This window comes from Syzygium oleosum, unplaced genomic scaffold, assembly GCF_021117445.2.
Source record: "Syzygium oleosum isolate NSW1041296 unplaced genomic scaffold, Sole_v2.1 Sole_v2.28, whole genome shotgun sequence".
In the NCBI taxonomy this organism is placed as follows: Eukaryota; Viridiplantae; Streptophyta; class Magnoliopsida; order Myrtales; family Myrtaceae; genus Syzygium; species Syzygium oleosum.
The window spans coordinates 1,577,569-1,597,073 of NW_026607512.1; the positions used below are offsets into that span (position 1 = coordinate 1,577,569).

The 19,505-nt window shown below is 44.4% G+C and overlaps 2 protein-coding genes across 2 annotated transcripts; one reads left to right on the top strand and one right to left on the bottom strand.

Annotated features, from left to right (window-relative positions):
- Positions 1-437: 437 nt before the first annotated feature.
- LOC115675329 (protein TERMINAL FLOWER 1-like) lies at positions 438-2,043 on the top strand. Its single transcript, XM_030597934.2, has 4 exons — positions 438-848; positions 945-1,006; positions 1,161-1,201; positions 1,563-2,043. Exons 1-4 carry the CDS (start codon positions 651-653, stop codon positions 1,778-1,780), a joined length of 519 nt encoding a protein of 172 aa, XP_030453794.1. The 5' UTR covers positions 438-650; the 3' UTR covers positions 1,781-2,043.
- A 4,675-nt stretch (positions 2,044-6,718) lies between these two features.
- LOC115675274 (uncharacterized) lies at positions 6,719-16,757 on the bottom strand. Its single transcript, XM_030597870.1, has 2 exons — positions 15,878-16,757; positions 6,719-6,798 (listed from the first exon to the last, which is right to left on the bottom strand). The coding sequence occupies exons 1-2, from the start codon at positions 16,755-16,757 to the stop codon at positions 6,719-6,721; spliced, it is 960 nt and encodes a 319-aa protein (XP_030453730.1).
- Between the last annotated feature and the right edge of the window lie 2,748 nt (positions 16,758-19,505).

The window sequence follows — 19,505 nt, forward strand, 5'->3', positions numbered from 1 at the left end:
TATTTAACAAAGGTTTAGGTATATAATTCACTTCTTTCCTTTTTCTTTTGTTCATGTCTAGATATGACCAGAAATGGACAACTTGCATCCTTATGAGGACCCTACAATTGAAAATAGTGTTTATGATTTGCTTTCCGACCTGAAGTATAAGAACATTCACCGCTCTCCAATTGAGTGAACACACTTGGCGAGAAGGGTTGGGAGCTAATCAAGAACTGATTCTTGGGGACCCAACACGAAGAGGCATGGCACAGAGAATCACATAAATCATCAATTGCAATCAAATAAAAATCCCATAAAGCCGACAAATAATATCAATCCTCTAATCAATGAGGAATAAAAACCAGAGCTTCTGTAAAGGGTTTCCGCTTCCACCACGCAAAAGGGTCAAGAGTCCAAGCTAAACCATAACTGGTAGAATCTAGTTACCTTTCTGTTTCGATGTACAAATTGGTTGACACTTGACACGCATTATTATTTTCTCTCTCAAATCACATGCGCCCACACCTGCTGTTTGTTTGCAACACTATAAATATAAGGGTTTCCAAGTTCAAGAAACTCGCCTTCAGTGCCTATTTAGATCATTTCTTTGCACAACCCTAAAAGTTTTCTCTGCTTCAGTAGAGAGAGAGAGGAAGAGAGGGAGAGAGATGGCAAGGGCTTTCGAGCCTCTGACAGTTGGGAGAGTGATTGGGGATGTGATCGACCCATTCACTCCAAACATAAGAATGAGTGTGAAATACGATGGGAAGCAAGTGAATAATGGGCATGAGATCTACCCTTCCTCAGTTGCCGCCAGACCTAGGGTTGAGATTCATGAGGGTGACATGAGGTCCTTCTTCACTCTGGTATCGCACAAATTTATCTTCTTTTAGGACTTTCATTTCTGCATCAAAGATGATCAATAATAAGAGTCATATTGTTCTTTTCCTCGTTTCGGGCAGGTCATGACAGATCCAGATGTTCCGGGTCCGAGTGATCCTTACTTGAGAGAGCACCTTCACTGGTAAGTGATTCCTACTAGAAACCATATAATGTGTGCATGAGTTTGCATCATAATTACGGTAGATTGTTTCATTAACTCAGTCCCATTCAAATGAGATGTAATTTTGATCGAGTATTCCGTCAAATTATTGATTTTGTGCATGATCATTCGGCAGGATTGTCACTAATATTCCTGGTACTACGGATGCAACATTCGGTATGTCTATCCTTCATATTACTTCATTTATCATCTAATCTCTCTCCGTGGCGACAACTTATGTCTTGATTGATTTTACAACATCCGAAGAATTATTCTATCTAAAATCCTAACCGTATGATAATAATATCGCCAGGAAATTGTGTTAAGCCTAGCCTAGCTAAGGTGATCGCGTTGGAACATTGCATTATGCGGACTAGCATAACTTTAGAAGCAGTGACTCACAAGTCTGATGATTCAGATGGATTTATGAACAAACTTTATGCCCATACAAGAATCATTCAATATAAAATGTGTACATGAGCGTGGACATACGACATAGGATTACTTGGTTTGAGGCTTTCTTTGCAAATTATGACAGGAAGGGAAGTGGTGAGCTACGAGATCCCGAGGCCTAACATAGGGATCCACCGGTTTGTCTTCATCCTCTTCAGACAAAAACAGCGACAGCAAATAAGCCAGCCTTCTTCGAGAGATTGCTTTAGCACCCGCAACTTTGCCGCTGAGAACGACCTCGACCTTCCGGTTGCAGCTGTTTACTTCAACGCCCAGAGGGAAACCGCCGCAAGAAGACGCTGATCTGAACACCCTCCCTCTCTCCCCTCCACCCCACCCCCACACCCCCCCCTCTCTCTCTCTCTCTCTCTCTCTCTCTCATTCGCACTTCAAAATCAGTCCAGGGATCTTGTTGTAACACAAATAACCAAGAGAACTGAACTTTCTCTCCCTCTATTTTTATGTTGTTACCTGTTAAAGTCTGCCATGGTTGTCTTTCCATCCAAAGACAATGGATTTGTGACTGATTATTTCCAGATTTGAGCATGTCAAAACTGCTCTCTCTCTCTCTCTCTCTCTCTCTCTCTCTCTCTCTCTCTCTCTCTCTCTCTCTCCGATAGTCTCTCATCATCTCTTCTTGTTATATTCAAAAGGAAAATCATGAGATGGCACGTGAGATGTGAACCAGCATGTTTGCTTTTTATTTTATGCTAAATGCCAAGTTGGGGGTTTCTTCTGGGGCCTGAGTGTGTTGTGTTCCAGCTCAAACATGAAGAATAAAGTTGGAGCATTGGCATCACGCCAAGGGAACATCAATTTCCCATCTCTCAGTCTTATTAACTGTCAGATTTGCGGAGTTATCTCAGAGACACGTTTCTTTTGCTAGTTTTGACAGCATGTCGGCATCTATTTCCAAACCAGCAAGTTTCCTTTTGCCAAACATGTATAGCAATTACTTTTCCAAACCTAGAAGTCCGCCAACTGAATAGATGATGTGTACACGCATGGTACGCATCGGGTACTTCGGTTCGGAAAGATTTATGTGTACGCAGGATGATGTACACAGAAGTAACTCAACATTTTGCAAGCTCAAATACCCGGTACATGATAATAAGGTTTTTAAAATCTTCTCTGTTCTAAATTTGAGTCATACATCAAAGTGATGTTTATTGTCTTAGGTATGTATGATCGTATTGGCTTGCTTTGTGCGGAAACCTCGATGCCTAAGTTCAGGGGTTCGATCGTATATATGGAGAGAAAGGTTAGCACTCGCGCCCATTGCATTTTCAATAACTTTTGAAGATGCACAATAGGTTTCCCTACTTCTTAAATGGAAATGAATTATTAACACTGTCTATTTGAATTTTCTCTCTTAGCGAAGCCCATCTTTCGAACCTGACTGCTTGATATAGATGTTGGCACTTCTGTGAGAGAAACAAGAAAAAAAATGATATCACATACAAGTTTATTTTTCTTTGCAAGCTGACATGACATGTGAATTACCTTACATATATGAAGTGGAACACATTCTACCGTTTTGTTAAAATATATATATATTCCTATTTCATGCCTGTAGATTTCTGAAAGGATTGATGAGTGTAAAAAAGCAGTATTGATAAAAAAAATTACCGGTCACCTAATTTTGAGAAACTTTTTTGTAACCTACCAACACTATTAGGAAATTACTCACTCTTTTCTATAGTAATCAAATTATCAGCTTTTCTTTTATGAATTTTAATTTGTTTTCCTTACCCAACGCCTTAAATTAAGGTTGTACTTTATGTTTGTAATTCATGTCGATTGAGTTTACAGACACGGTAGTAGCTGTAATAACTATCTATGATGATTGTTTGGTATTTCTTGCATCGCCTCTTCTTATATGAACATGCTTCCATTGATTTCACCTTCCATCGGTGTTGTCCTTACTTGCGATGTTTCTTACTGTTCATATTACATTTCTGGGATGATCGTGTTCTTCGCGAGTAATGTTCGTGATGAACATGGACTGTTGTTTTGAACAAAAAAAAAACATGGAGTACTGTAATTTCTGTGATGATTAGCGTCTGCAATAATTTCACTACACAGCCCTCGCTTGTATTTTTTGCATCACATCGCAGTATAGATAGGGGTATGACGTTGGTGACCTCGCAATTTCTGAATAGGTGGAGGGACTTGGCATCTGTTTGAGAATGAATCTTCCTTTCATAAAGTGAAATCTTTTTGAAACAAAAAAACCCGAGATGTATTTCCCCTAGCACAACGGGTCTTGGCAACATCTTCTCCGTTGGGCGTCCACATCCATTGCTGGCAACAGCTTCCATCACCGCCTTGCTCGGTTTGCACTTGGAGCTCTATGCCACCTCATTTGGATAGAGCGTAACAACTTCCTATTTAGAAATGGGACCATTTTCCTGCCTGCGATGCGGAACCATCTTGTCAAAGCTGTTCGAGATAAGGCTCTTTCTCTCAAGCCTGTTGCAGATACTCCGCGCAATAGAAGAATCCAGGCCAGCTGGGACATCCCGACATCTATTTTTCTTAATGTTCTGTAGTTGTTGTTCCTTTGTGGCTCTTTAGTCCGCTTGTTAGAGGCTCAGCTCGTTCTTCTTATCACCCGGGCCCCTGCAGCTTGTAGCGCCCGCTAGCTTTAGTCAGCCGCGACACCTTTGCAACTATCGCAACACCTGTGTTGCGTTAGGTATGAGGTTTTTGTGTACGGCTTTTCTGCTGTATCTTGTGAATTGAAAAGTATATAATCCTCTTACCTTACCAAAAAAAAAAAACCCGAGATGTTTATCAAACTTGTCATGCGTTTTGACTGATTTCGTGGAATCTGGAAAATGGTACTCTAGTGAGTTGTTCTTGTATAGGGATCTTTAAGATAGTCTGATCATGTCTAGGATGAGAAGAGGCGTTTCGAGCCAGTTTGTTCCCAAAGACTACAGCTGCCCATTGCTTAACCCCTTTTTCGAGCCGGTTTTGTTCCCAAGATTTCAACCTTACTAGAGATTACCGACGGGTAACCGGGTTTTTAAAGAACGGTGTTGATCGAACTCCTGCTGCGACTCATAAGTCACGAACAGGACGAGTTTCCTTGTAGATTCCAGAGCTGGAAGCGGGTTACCTACATGATGATCATGGAAAGGGCGCGACAAGGTAAAAAAAGTCCGTATCTACTCTAGTTTCAAGGTTAAGGGCATCGCAAGGGTTTGAACTCAGTGCATTTATGCACAGTCCATTGCTCCATCATTCTTTCGAAGAATATTGTACGGCTTGAGCTCCTAAATTTCCACGCAAGAATCGATGATTTCAACTGAAACTCCACGAACAAGAACACCAAATCTGAACCGCACAAGTTTCCATCTTCCAACCGTGCAGTATAGTGCAAAAAGCAGAAACACATAATCAATCCGACATATATCTAACTTTCAACTATATACGCAACTATCTTTCTTGGTTTTTTTTTTCAGCTACAAAGATCGCATAAGTCGCATCAAATTCCTCTAGCTATATTATCGTACATGAGAGCCCTTGACAATGGGAGCTCGAGAAGCTTCCCTAGGGTCAGTGACTGACCAGCACCCATAATCAGAAACCTCGACGTCTCCGCAAACGACAACCTCCAGCTACTACATCCGGGTAACTCATCGAACGACTTCGCTGGGATGGCGCTGGAGACTTCCTCGGCGGGCAAAAGGCAGTTGGCGAACCGCGTAGTTCCGCCGCTGGTCGCGGCGGTGGCGGCGGCAGCAAAGCAAGAGGTGTCGTCCCAGAAGTAGTTCGGTGGCGGGGTTTTGTCGACGGCCTCTAAGTTGATCTCAAAGAGGTCGTCCTCTTCGTCTTCTAGTTCCTCGACCGAGGCGAGGCGGCTGGGTTGGTTCTTGCCAACGACCAAAGCCATGGCAGAGGAAGGTTTTAGGGGTAATCTGTGATGGAGAATGATGAAAGACTTTTGAGTATTTATAGGATGAGTTTTGAGTGGTGGAAGGGAGGGAGTGTGGGTAAGTAGAACGCCTGCAACAAATCTCCCGCTGATAGGTTTCTGGTTGGTTGCTATTGTTGATGCAATCCAACGTGCTTGCTGACTTATGAACACGCTCGTGTTTTCTTTGGAGTTGTGAGGTTTCTTTGATGGGTGGAAAAATCACCTAACATCGAAGACGAACGCTGGGTCTGAGGGGTAAAACGACTCGAGATTTTGCGATTTCGCCTCGATAAGCCTCGAGTTCTTCCAGTTCGATTTCTATTAGGCGCGGTCTTTTCGGCCTACATCGCGAGCGAGTAATTCCTAGCGAATCCTTTCGCCGGATTGGAAGGGTTGATTGAGTCTATTTGGTAAAACTATTCCGTAGTTCCATCTAACTATAATTAAGAAAGGGAAAAAACTCATTATCTTTGGTTCCAAATGATGGGAACTTTTGGAACAGTCATAAATCATATTGAATACAGCTAAAGATATTAAGACAGAAGTAGAAAATTGGTTTGGAAAGTAATTGCCTCGGTTCTTAATTATTGGGTGTTTGAATATGATCCACTTAGTCGAATATGTACTTAAATTGCCACATCGCTATATCAACTTAATTTTTTATACCGGCATTAGCATCGTGATTTTAATAGCATATATTTTTAGTAGAAAGATTTATTCACGGTAGTGATCTCAAGGCCATAACAAGTGTAAATTGTCATGATCGGTCAGTAAACATGTGCACTCTTGCTCATGGCCTCCAGACTTTATTGTGAACGAGCTAAAACCACTTGGAATTGATGGTTCCCCAAGGGACGGACTTCGGGCGATAATTAGTCATAACTCGTATCTTTTATGTAATTCCAATATAAAATATCGTAACACACTAAAATCGAGAGGTATCAATCAATGAACTAGATTTACTCTTCTTCTTTCTTTTCTTTTTTTTTTTTTCACTCCGACAGTCATCAAGAGATCGGGATCCATTCCCCGAGGATCGTCGGAAACATCCTAGTTTAAGTAGTAAACGCGATGCTACAGGGCTTCGCCTTTATTACTTTGGCAAAAGAATCAAAAAGGGAGAGACATAACTACACAAGCCCAACAACACCCACAGTTTCAAATAGGATACGCTAATGGCCATCTACCATTGACCTAAACCGTCAAGACGAGAGTCAGCAGAAGTAGACTAACGACCTCAACAAAACCTAATGTCCCTTGACCCAACAGCAGCCAAATTCACAACCAACTGTTCCTATTTTAGGACCTAATCTCCCCTACAAGTGATGTTTCGGTAGTGTCCGATGCAGGAGCTGTTCGAACTTCGCGTCATGCTCTCTCGTTTTCTCTGTGCAATCTGCGTCATCATAGCTTGTTGCATAAGGAACAACAGAGAACCTGCGTTCCAAACTGGACAATTCTGATCGCCCACCAAGAAATGAATGCGAATGTCCTCCATGCCCAATCGGCGCCCGTGTTTCAAGAAGCTATTGACTTTAAACGTTTGAGAAGATTAAAAAGGGAAATTGGTGGTGCTCCTTGATGACCTCCGGTGCGGCTCGATTTATGAGCAAGCATCTCTTATTAAATATGAGCAAATTCTGACCTAAAAAAAATTATGAGCGATGGCAAATCTCTTTAGAGCCCAAACCTCCATTTCTCTTACTTTGTTTTCACCTTTCGCTTGGCCCTTTATTTTTGGGATCATGCTGTGAAAAGATAACCGGGGTTCAATGTTTTGGCTGTTAGTCAATCGAGTCTCTAACTACGACCAAAACAAAAAAAAAATCGAGTCTCTAACATTTTATTTTTCTATTTTAAGTACCTAACGCGAAAAAGCCTTAATCAAGTTCCAAGCTTGCCATGGAAGGGTTTCCGAATCAATTTTAAAGTATTGCCATTTAATTAATGTTCTTTTTTACTTTGTTCCGCTCTAACTCTTCTTTGTCTCTTTCTCAACTAAACGCTGCCACCTACCCAATTCCTTTATCATTGGGCCGTGTGCCCAGTGGATATCTACTTGAAAAGTTAACATATGCAAGTCCTTTCTCTAGACTAATTGTCAGTTTGCATATTGATTTTGAAATTTTGCAATATGTTTTCTATTCAAATGATAAACATTTATTACCAGAATATGCTTATTACAAAGATATGCATAAGAATCTATTAGAGATTATCAGCAAAATATGCATAAGCAGCCCCATACTTTAACGTCTCAATAAGATAATTGAAATTACATTAAATGGAGCATGGGATACTACTTCGAATCTATTTTAAAGTGTGATGCAGACTGTAAATTGAATTTGTTGCTGCTGTAAAAATATGCTCTAGAATAGTAATACTAGTTCAAAAAAGGATTTAAGGTGTAGCAATTTTCTCAAAAAGAGGATTTCGAAATGCACATTATCTCAAATAAGATTTTAAAAGTGGTCAAGTTAGTATCAAATAAGGGCCCCTCAGCTTGTTCCGGCGACTAGGGTAGAGGCGATTTCATCCAAATTCACAACCGGGTAAAAAAAAAGTGGTAAAATCCCGAAAACCACAAACCTTAATTTGATGATATATCTTCAAAAAAATGTGGGAGAATATATCTTCAGAAAAGATGCCTACCATTGTTCGAAAGGTGCAATGCTTTTAGCAGAGAGGGGGATGCAAGGTCGTGACATCAACAACACGCATAAACACAGGACTCTGGAGCTCGGCAGCGGCTCCCGAGAATCAGGCTTCAGCATGCGAAGGAACCATCGCCAGATGTCAAGAGAAAATGGTTCAGAACGGAGCCAAAACCGAGCATCAAGAAGAAGCGACGCGAGCGCAGCGCAGCGAGGAACAGAACGGGATTTTACACCAGTGTTGATTTTTCAACCAAGGCAATGATGATGCACAGAAGGGTCAGGACGTTCAGAATCAGAGAGTCCCTCTCGGGGAAGTTTCTGTGAAGGGCCACCTGTAAACATGTCCTGTGCGCGCTTGAGCGAGAAACTTCTTGTTTTTTGCGCTTGAATCCACGATGAATCTTGGAACTCAATTTAGGGTTTTTTTGGTTTTTAGGATTTTTTTCCCCGTTGCAAATTTGGAATGAATCGCCCCTGCCCTGGCTACCGGAACAAGCCAGCTGTCGAGTTTGGATATTTTATTTGAGACTAATTTTGCCACTTCAAGCTCTTATTTCAGACACGGTGCACTTTGAGGCTCTCTTTCGAGAAAAGCCTCCACCTCAACTTCCATATGGAATTTTCCCTAGAAAATTGAAAATGTAAACTAAGTTGCAAGGATGCCAATAGATGATTCGAGTTATTTGTAGTGTGCCGGCGAACTGTACTTGGATACAATAAATATTGACTCATATTGTCTTGACCTCTTCATAAAATTTATCGAAATCGTTTTACTTTCCTTCAAGGAGTCCAAAAGCATTACCTATTTATCAGATATTTTTTAGAGAAACAACAATGAAATCTTAGATATCATTACCAAATGTAGCTTCAATACAGTGTCAATTTAACTCATCTTTCTTGGTGAAGCAACACCAAGGCACATAAATACTTTTATATAACTTTTTCGAAATCATAAGTAACTCTTTGTCGTTGATTTTCATTTATCTTTATCATTTTGTAATATTCATTCATTTGTCAAATACGTTCAAAATAAAGTATACCATTTTGAACACCTATCGAAAATTCAAATAATACTAAAACTTGTTCTAAAGCTCATTCAAAAACTGTCACGCCCCGTACCCCGCGAAGCGCGAACATCCCACGAAGAGGTCGAATTTGATGCGACGTCCCAGGACGCGTCGCCGACCCAACGCCCAACAATCAGATAAACATCTCGCATGCGGAAGCGACGTATATAAATATATATACACCGGTACACAAACAAGATAATCAAGGATAGCACAGTACTAAAACCATCATATTAAAAACATATACATTTCATTACTATCAACTATATACAATATTCATGTCTACCCCATAATACATTTATAAGAGCCAAAACGGGCCAACAACCACCAACCAAAAGAGGGTACGAGGCACGGCGGTCCACACCATATTTAGCCGGGGCTTCTCCCAAAACGAATCGGCACACCTGCCATCCTCAAAGCCGGGGGTCTGAAAATGTGGGTTATTACAACCGTGAGACGAATCTCAGCGAGTACAACCCCTAAACCTAGGCTAGGCTAACATGCATTCTCCTGACCGGAAACAAATATTTAAAAACCATAACACAACAACAATCAATGATTCTCTGACCCTGCAGGTTAGATAGTTCAATATATAATCATCACGGCACATACGTGGCACACATAGTCACACGTACGCCAATCACATGCTCATGCACCGAGTCTCACACACTCGCATGCCAGTCCATGCATGTTCCTGCATGCAAATGTCGTTGACATGTCATATGCATTTCCCGGCCCATTGGCCCACACTGACGCACTGGCAATCGCCCAATTTATTATTTATTACGACTCGAGTCAACAATATTCACGGCCCGGTGCGTCTAGCCCGCTTCAAAGTGCATGAGGCGCAGAACCGATCCGGCCCGGTGTCTCTAGCCTCGCTTCAAAGTGCATGAGGCGCAACACCGATCTCCTTACGAACCAGAGCCTGCTTCAAAGTGCATGAGGATGGTCGTCTTCCGGACGTACCGGGCATCGTCTTGCTTCAAAGTGCATGAGGACGGTATCGACCCGAAGGTCACGACCCGAAGGTCCTTAGGTGATCACACAACTCATTATTATCTGAACCCAGCGTATGACGCTTCGGGGTATTTTAGGTGATCATACACTCATGGCAGGCACGCATTCTCGCACAACTCCACCACATGCCTCACTCTAGGCATACATAATGCGTGTCCATGTCATGCGATGCAATGCGCCATGAGCACCAATGAAATTCAATCACTCAATATCACAACACGTGCTCAATTGGCCCAATTAATACCGTGTGGCCCAACGTGCGATTCACAATTCAATAATTAATTTCAAACCAATCATTGGTAAATCGCACTCCACATAATTCAGCCACACGACATGCGACATGGTAGTACGAAATCAATCATAATTAAGCACAAATTACGTACAACCAGTCAACCCGGACATACCAGGTAATTTTCCAATGGGCTCCTAAATTGGTCATTTAATCCAATTAATCTCCCCAAATAATTCTCATTAATCCACTAAATTTTCCCGATAACAATTTCTACCAATCAGTCCTCAACCCAGTCTGAAATACACACTGATACTACCTAAGCTAGTCCAGAAAAACGCACTATTAGTCCTAATCCGGGTTTAGGAATTTTACTCACTTAATTTCTAGACCACGGCGACGAGGAATGGCGGCCGATCACTGGTGAACAGTGGAACCGGCGGCGGCGTTTCCGGCGACGGCGTACGGACAACGTGAACAGTGACCGTACTGACGGCGTGAACAGTAACCGTACGGAACGTCGTACGGAAACTGTACGGACGGCGATGAACAGCGACGTACGGACGTCGGCAACGTCACAGTGGCAGCAGTTCAGCCGATTGGGCTCCGACGCGGCGGCGGTGAGGCTCCGGCACGGCGGCAGTGCTAACCCTGGAGAGAAAAAGGGAGAGAAAGAGAGAGAAAAGGAGAGAGAAAGTGGTCGGGTGAGGCTGAGGCTAAGGCTGGGGACAGAGGTGGTCGACGGCGAGGCACGGTGGCCGGCGACGGCGCTCCGGCGGCCGGCGGTGAGCTCCGGCAAAGCCAAGCCGAGAGAGAAAATGGGAGAGAAAGAGTGATCGGGAGGGGAGAGAGAGCTCTGGCCGAGAGTGAGGGTGAGAGGAGAGAGAGAGGATTAAATTCTGGTCAAATAATAGGGGCTAGGGCGCCAAGTGTCGCCAATCTACGCAAAATGACCAAAACGCCCCTAATCTAACGGCCTTAATTAATCCTTATCCAAAAAGTGAAGGGTAAAATGGTCTTTAGCCCCGATAATGCAGCTGATCCAAAAAGTGAAGGGTAAAATGGTCTTTAGCCCCGATAATGCAGCTGATAATCATCAATAATTTTCCCAAATAATTTCCCAAAAATTCGGACCCGAAAATAGCCTAGGGGCAAAACCGTCATTTTTCCGGTCCCGGGGCGAAGTTCCATTTTTCGCCCGTACCAACCCTCCATGTGCGTGGCCAACATAATGTGGTATCGGAATCGCGAAATTCATCGCGCAAGCCCTCGAAAATCCACGTCAAAGTTTCGGGAATAAAATAATATTATTTTTCTAATTTTTGTCGAAATTCCAATTTTTGGCCATAACGACTCCTGGTATGCGTGGCCACCCAAAAATGGCGTCGGCCTCGAAAAATAACCTCATTTGGCCTTGAAAAGCAACGCTGGCGTCCCGAGGGGCAAAATCGTAATTTTTCATCCCCTGACCGAAATTCCAATTTTTACTCATACTAACTCCAAACGTGTGTGGCCAACGTGATATGACGTCAAATTCCCAAAAATAGTCTCTTAAGCCTTCGAAAATCGACATCGAAATCCGGCCCCAATTCCGTGAACAAAACTCGCTAAACTTTCAATTTCAGGGTCTCTCACTAACGGGCGGCTGTTTAGGGATTACGCGTATCGACCTAGGGCTATCCGTATCGTAATGGTCTCGATCATCGAGAGAATGAGAAATTATCACTAGTTCTAGAGGTCACGATCGTTCGGTTCAAGTTCAGGACTGGTTGGCCACGTGTACTTTCGGTCTTGCAGAATCACCTGCGTCCCTATTGTACATCGTAGGCCTTGGCCAAACCCAATCCATTACCCTTTCCTACGATCGGCTCACGTTGGCCCAAAATATTCCCTCAGCGTCTCTCGTGATCGGTGTCCGTTTCACGATAGGGTCCCCGGTCCACGTACTGCTTCTTAATTAGCCATACCCTATTGGTTAGTATCCCGAGAGTGATCAGCTCTGGGCGAGACTTACTAAAATGAAATGCGAATTAATATCAGTTTTATTGATCCCGGAATTACATCGAAATTCGGGCTATTACAATTCTTTCCCCCTTACAAAAATTTCGTCCTCGAAATTTACAATCTATCCTTATCTACTCAAATAACTGGTGGTGTTGACGTCTCATAATTTCTTCGCTTTCCCACGTGGCACCTTCTGTTCCATAGTGCTCCCAGACAACTTTGACCATCGGGATCGTCTTGTTCCTCAGCACGCGCTCTTTTCTATCCTCGATCTTGACTGGTCTCTCCACGTACGACACTTTATCGTCCACTTCTATCTCCTCATACCTTAAGACATGAGTCGGGTCTTGATCATACTTTCTTAACATCGACACGTGGAAAACACTGTGCACTTGAGACAAATTGGGCGGCAAGGCAAGTCGGTAAGCCATATCTCCAATCTTTTCCAAAATCTCAAATGGCCCGACATACCTAGGACTCAGTTTTCCCTTCTTGCCGAATCTAGATAATCTCTTCATAGGCGACACCTTAAGAAACACGTAATCTCCAACCTGAAACTCTAAAGGTCGTCGTCTTCGATCGGCATAACTTTTCTGGCGACTCTGCGGTGTTCTGAGTCTGTCTCGAATGACCTCAACTGCCTCAACTGTCTGCTGGATCAACTCTGGACCCATGATACTCCGTTCACCCACTTCATCCCAACACACCGGCGTCCTGCACGCCTTACCATTTAAGGCCTCAAACGGTGCCATTTGAATGCTCTGCTGATAGCTATTATTATAGGCAAACTCCACCAAGTGTAACTATTCCTCCCTTTTGCCTTGAAAATCTATCACACAAGCTCTCAGCATATCCTCCAGGGTTTGAATGGTCCTTTCAGACTGGCCATCTGTCTGTGGATGGTATGCCGTACTAAACTGTAACTTCGTTCCTAAGGCCGTTTGCAAACTTTTCCAAAAGTTGGCCGTAAATCTCGGATCACGGTCTGAAGTGATCGTTACTGGTACTCCATGCAACCTCACGATCTGCCTCACATACAAGTCTGCGTATCTATCCAACTCAAAGTCCTTTCGCAGCCGAAAGTTCGCCGATTTAGTCGGTCTATCCACTATTACCCGATTGAATCATGTCCTTTCTCGGCTTCTTGGCGATCTGTCACGAAATCCATTGTAATATGTTCCCATTTCCACTTTGGGATTTCTAATGGTCTCAATAATCCTCCAGGCTTACAATGTTGTGCCTTCACTTGTTGACACGTCAAACACTTAGCTACATGCCTGGCCACATCTACTTTCATCCCATTCCACCAATAGTGTTGTCTCAAATTCTGGTACATCTTCGTACTCCCCGGGTGGATACTGTAATTGCTCCTATGAGCTTCCGATAATATTTCTTCCTTAAGTTTTATATCATCCAGCACACACAATCGCCCTCTAAATTTCAGAACTCCATCCTCAGACACTTGAAAGTCCGGTTTCCTCCTAGCTGCATCCATCTCAATAATCTTTTGGATTTCTGGGTCCATAGACTGTAGTTCCTTAATCTTGACCTGAATTTCTGGCTCAATCCTCAAGGCGGCCAGCAAATTCGATACTCGACTCATCTCGAACTTAAACTCAGAATCCCTGAGTCTTTCCAACAAGGTCCACTCCTTGACCATTAAATGCGCCAAACTAGACTTTCGACTCAAAGCATCTGCCACTCGATTGGCTTTCCCAGGGTGATACAGAATGTCGCAATCATAATCATTTAGAAGCTCCATCCATCGGCGCTGCCTCATGTTCAACTCTTTTTGCGAAAATAGGTACTTGAGGCTTTGATGATCAGTATAAATCTGGAATTTCTCTCCACACAAGTAGTGCCTCCAGATCTTAAGTACAAACACGATAGCAGCTAATTCCAAATCATGCATCGGGTAATTCATCTCATGCGGCCTCAACTAACGCGACGCATATGCCACCACTTTTCCATGCTGCATCAGCACACAGCCCAATCCTCTTAGCGAAGCATCGCTATAAATCTCGAATCCTCCTGGGCCCGACGGAATGGTCAATACAGGGGCAGTCGTTAACCGGTGTTTCAATTCCTGAAAACTCCTTTCACACTTGTCATCCCATTCAAACTTCACCTCCTTCTTAAGCAGCTTTGTCATTGGCATGGCTATTGATGAAAATCCTTCCACGAATCGCCTGTAATAACCAGCCAATCCGAGAAAACTTCGAATCTCGGTTACTGATGTTGGTCTAGGCCACTTGGTAACTACTTCAATCTTAGCTGGATCTACCGAAATTTCATCCCCAGAAACGATATGCCCAAGAAATCCTACTCTGCTGAGCCAAAACTCACACTTGCTGAACTTGGCATACAACGCATGTTCTCTCAAGGTACGTAGCACTTCAGCCAAGTGTACCTCATGATCGTCGGGGCTCTTAGAGTATACTAGTATATCGTCAATAAAAACTATCACAAACTGATCCAGGAATTCCTTGAACACCCGATTCATCAAATCCATGAAAGCGGCTGGGGCATTCGTTAATCCGAAGGGCATGACCGTAAATTCATAATGCCCGTACCGAGTCCTGAAAGCAGTTTTGGGAATGTCCTCATTTCTGATCCTTAGCTGATGGTACCTAGTCCTCAAATCTATTTTGGAAAACATTGAGGCTCCTTGCAACTGATCAAACAGATCATCAATCCTTGGCAGTGGATACTTATTCTTCACTGTTACTTGGTTCAACTGCCGGTAATCTATACACAATCTCAGAGTTCCATCTTTCTTCTTGACAAACAGGACTGGCGCTCCCCATGGAGACAGACTAGGGCGAATAAAGCCTTTGTCTAGTAGTTCCTGTATCTGGACCTTTACCTCTTTCAATTCTGATAAAGACATCCTATACGGCGCTTTCGAAATCGGCTCTATTCCTGGTGCCAATTCAATCACAAACTCCACCTCTCGCTCAGGCGGCAAACCCGGCAATTCCTGAGGAAACACCTCGGGAAAATTGCTTACTACGGGTATATCTTCCAACTTAGGTTCCACCACTGTTAGATTCACAACATTTACCAAATATCCTTCACACCTTTCATCCAACAGCTTATTCACCTCAAGCGAGGAAATCCAAGGGATCGAGGTTCCTCCTCGGTTTCCTTGAAATACAAAACTAGGATATCCATCTGGATTAAACTGGATCACTCTACTGCCGTAATCCACTACGGCATTTTGTTTAGACAGCCAATCCATACCAATTATCACATCAAAATCGAACATGGCCAACACTGCCAAGTCGATGCTTTCTCCTCTATCCCCAATCACTATTTTACAATTAGGACACCCCAATGACACTAACACTTTATCATTTAATGGGGTTGTCACACAAAGCATGGTCTCGAGCACAACAGGTTTAATTCCAACCAATCTAACAAACTGCTTTGAAATAAATGAATGGGTCGCCCCCGGATCAAACAATGTATAGGCAGCACGATCACATAAAGAAATCGTACCTGTGACCACGCTCGGCGTATCCTCCGCCTCTCTACGTGCCATAGCATAAACTCGCCCTTGCGCTGGCGGCCTGCTCTGATTAGCTGGTGGGGGATTCCCGGCTTGATTCCCTATTCTGGTTTGCTGCGGTTGCCCTGGGGGTACTGAAGGGCGCTGTTGGGGACAATTTTTGATCTGATGCTCCAAACTTCCACACTTAAAACAAGCCCCAAATCGGCTCGAGGGAGGGTTCGGTTTCCCAAGGTTCCTCCTAATTGGTGGGACGAAGCGCCTATTCCCTGTCATTGGTCTCTTCCCCAGACGGCGGTTATCTCTGTTCTGGGCAAACCGCGATCCAGATGCGGCTGCCCTATCCACCTGGTCCCGCTCAAGAGCCTGAGCTCTATCATAGATGTCCTCATAGGTTCTCAGATTGGACGGTATTAACAGGGTACAAATGTCAGGTCTCAATCCTTTCCGGAATTTTCGCGCCTTATCCTTGGGATGTTCCACCATCCTCAGCGCAAACTTAGACAATCTAGCGAATTCTGCCTCATACTGATTGACAGTCATCTGACCCTGGCGGAGTCGCACAAATTCTGCTATCTTCCTGTCCCTGGCACTATCCGAGAAGTATTTCCCATAAAAATTTTCAGTAAACATAGCCCAAGTCTGGGCGATACCTTCCGGAAATACTCTTCCCTTGGTGGCCTTCCACCAATCACTCGCATTTTCCTGCAACTGATAAACGGCTAGTGTCACTTTCTCCTGCTCGGTGCACCCCAACACCTCAAACGCCTTTTTCAGTTCTTCTACCCACTTCGGTGCAGCCTCGGGGTCACCTTTTCCCGTAAACTTAGGCGGCTTCAATTTCATAAATTGCTCCACTAGATGGGGCATCAATCTAACCCCTGCTGGTTGGCCTGCCCTGGATTGGCCTGATTTATTTCATTACCAGCTATCGGGGCGGCCTCAGCTGCCTGAGCATAAGCTGCGGCCCTTTCCTGAGCCTGCAATCCCATAACACGCCCTATCTCCCGTAGGGTATTCATTACCTCATCAAACCTGAGATCTCTAGCCTCTCGGACTCCCTCGCTAGCCTGGGCTTGGGGCTCCTTCCCCCTTCTCCTACTTGGAGCTTGAATAATGTCCTCTAGTCGGCGGTCTCGGCCCTCTTGGCCTTCTGAACTAGGCTGACCCTGGGGTTCCTTACCCTTTCTTCTACTCATCTTGCTACCTGGCTATACAACTACCTGCTATAATTCCATCAAGGAATTAAAGACTTAAACCAATCTATCACAGTCTAAGCCCTAAGCAGGTACGAAAACAACAATCAAGCAATCAACATGCGGCTTACTAAGAATTAATCAACTCATCACCCAAGGGTTTTGCATACTCACCTCAGGTCCTGCCGCGCCTGCACTTTACGGGTCAAACAACCAATCAATTCAAACACAAACACACGCTGTCAGGAGATACATGTAGCACACGAGGTCACCCTACTGACTACCCATGGTCTCATCGCTCCTTATCACTCCAGGCTTCGACCAAATGGAATCGAGCTGACCTTGCTCTGATACCAAATCAAATGGGGATGTCACGCCCCGTACCCCGCGAAGCGCGAACATCCCACGAAGAGGTCGAATTTGATGCGACGTCCCAGGACGCGTCGCCGACCCAACGCCCAACAATCAGATAAACATCTCGCATGCGGAAGCGACGTATATAAATATATATATACACCCGTACACAAACAAGATAACCAAGGATAGCACAGTACTAAAACCATCATATTAAAAACATAGACATTTCATTACTATCAACTATATACAATATTCATGTCTACCCCATAATACATTTATAAGAGCCAAAACGGGCCAACAACCACCAACCAAAAGAGGGTACGAGGCACGGCGGTCCACACCATATTTAGCCGGGGCTTCTCCCAAAACGAATCGGCACACCTGCCATCCTCAAAGCCGGGAGTCTGAAAATATGGGTTATTACAACAGTGAGACGAATCTCAGCGAGTACAACCCCTAAACCTAGGCTAGGCTAACATGCATTCTCCTGACCGGAAACAAATATTTAAAAACCATAACACAACAACAATCAATGATTTTCTGACCCTGCAGGTTAGACAGTTCAATATATAATCATCACGGCACATACGTGGCACACATAGTCACACGTATGCCAATCACATGCTCATGCACCGAGTCTCACACACTCGCATGCTAGTCCATGCATGTTCCTGCATGCAAATGTCGTTGACATGTCATATGCATTTCCCGGCCCACTGGCCCACACTAACACACTGGCAATCGCCCAATTTATTATTTATTACGACTCGAGTCAACAATATTCATGGCCCGGTGCGTCTAGCCTGCTTCAAAGTGCATGAGGCGCAGCAACCGATCTGGCCTAGTGTCTCTAGCCTGCTTCAAAGTGCATTAGGCGCAACACTGATCTCCTTACGAACCAGAGCCTGCTTCAAAGTGCATGAGGATGGTCGTCTTCCGGACGTACCGGGCATCGTCCTGCTTCAAAGTGCATGAGGACGGTATCGACCCGAAGGTCACGACCCGAAGGTCACGACCCGAAGGTCCTTAGGTGATCACACAACTCATTATTATCTGAACCCAGCGTAAGACGTTTCGGGGTATTTTAGGTGATCACACACTCATGGCAGGCACGCATTCTCGCACAACTCCACCACATGCCTCACTCTAGGCATACATAATGCGTGTCCATGTTATGCGATGCAATGCGCCATGAGCACCAATGAAATTCAATCACTCAATATCACAACATGTGCTCAATTGGCCCAATTAATACCTTGTGGCCCAATGTGCGATTCACAATTCAATAATTAATTTCAAACCAATCATTGGTCAATCGCACTCCACATAATTCAGCCACACGACATGCGACATGGTAGTACGAAATCAATCACAATTAAGCACAAATTACGTACAACCAGTCAACCCGGACATACCCGGTAATTTTTTAATGGGCTCCTAAATTGGTCATTAAATCCAATTAATCTCCCCAAATAATTCTCATTAATCCACTAAATTTTCCCGATAACAATTTCTACCAATCAGTCCTCAACCCAGTCTGAAATACACATTGATACTACTTAAGCCAGTCCAGAAAAACGCACTATCAGTCCTAATCCGGGTTTAGGAATTTTACTCACTTAATTTCTAGACCACGGCGACGAGGAACGGCGGCCGATCACTGGTGAACAGTGGAACCGGCGGCGGCGTTCCCGGCGACGGCATACGGATGACGTGAACAGTGACCGTACGGACGGCGGTGAACAGTTACCGTACGGGGACGGCGGTGAACAGTAACCGTACGGGAACGCCGTACGGACACTGTATGGACGGGCGATGAACAGTGACGTACGGACGTCGGCAACGTCACAGTGGCAGCAGCTCAGCCGATCGGGCTGCGGCGGTGAGGCTTCGGCGCGGCAGCGGTGCTAACCCGGGAGAGAAAAAGGGAGAGAAAGAGAGAGAAAAGGAGAGAGAAAGTGGTCGGGTGAGGCTGAGGCTGAGGCTGGGGACAGAGGTGGTCGACGGCGAGTCACGGTGGCCGGCGGCGGCGCTCCGGTGGCCGGCGGTGAGCTCCGGCAAAGCC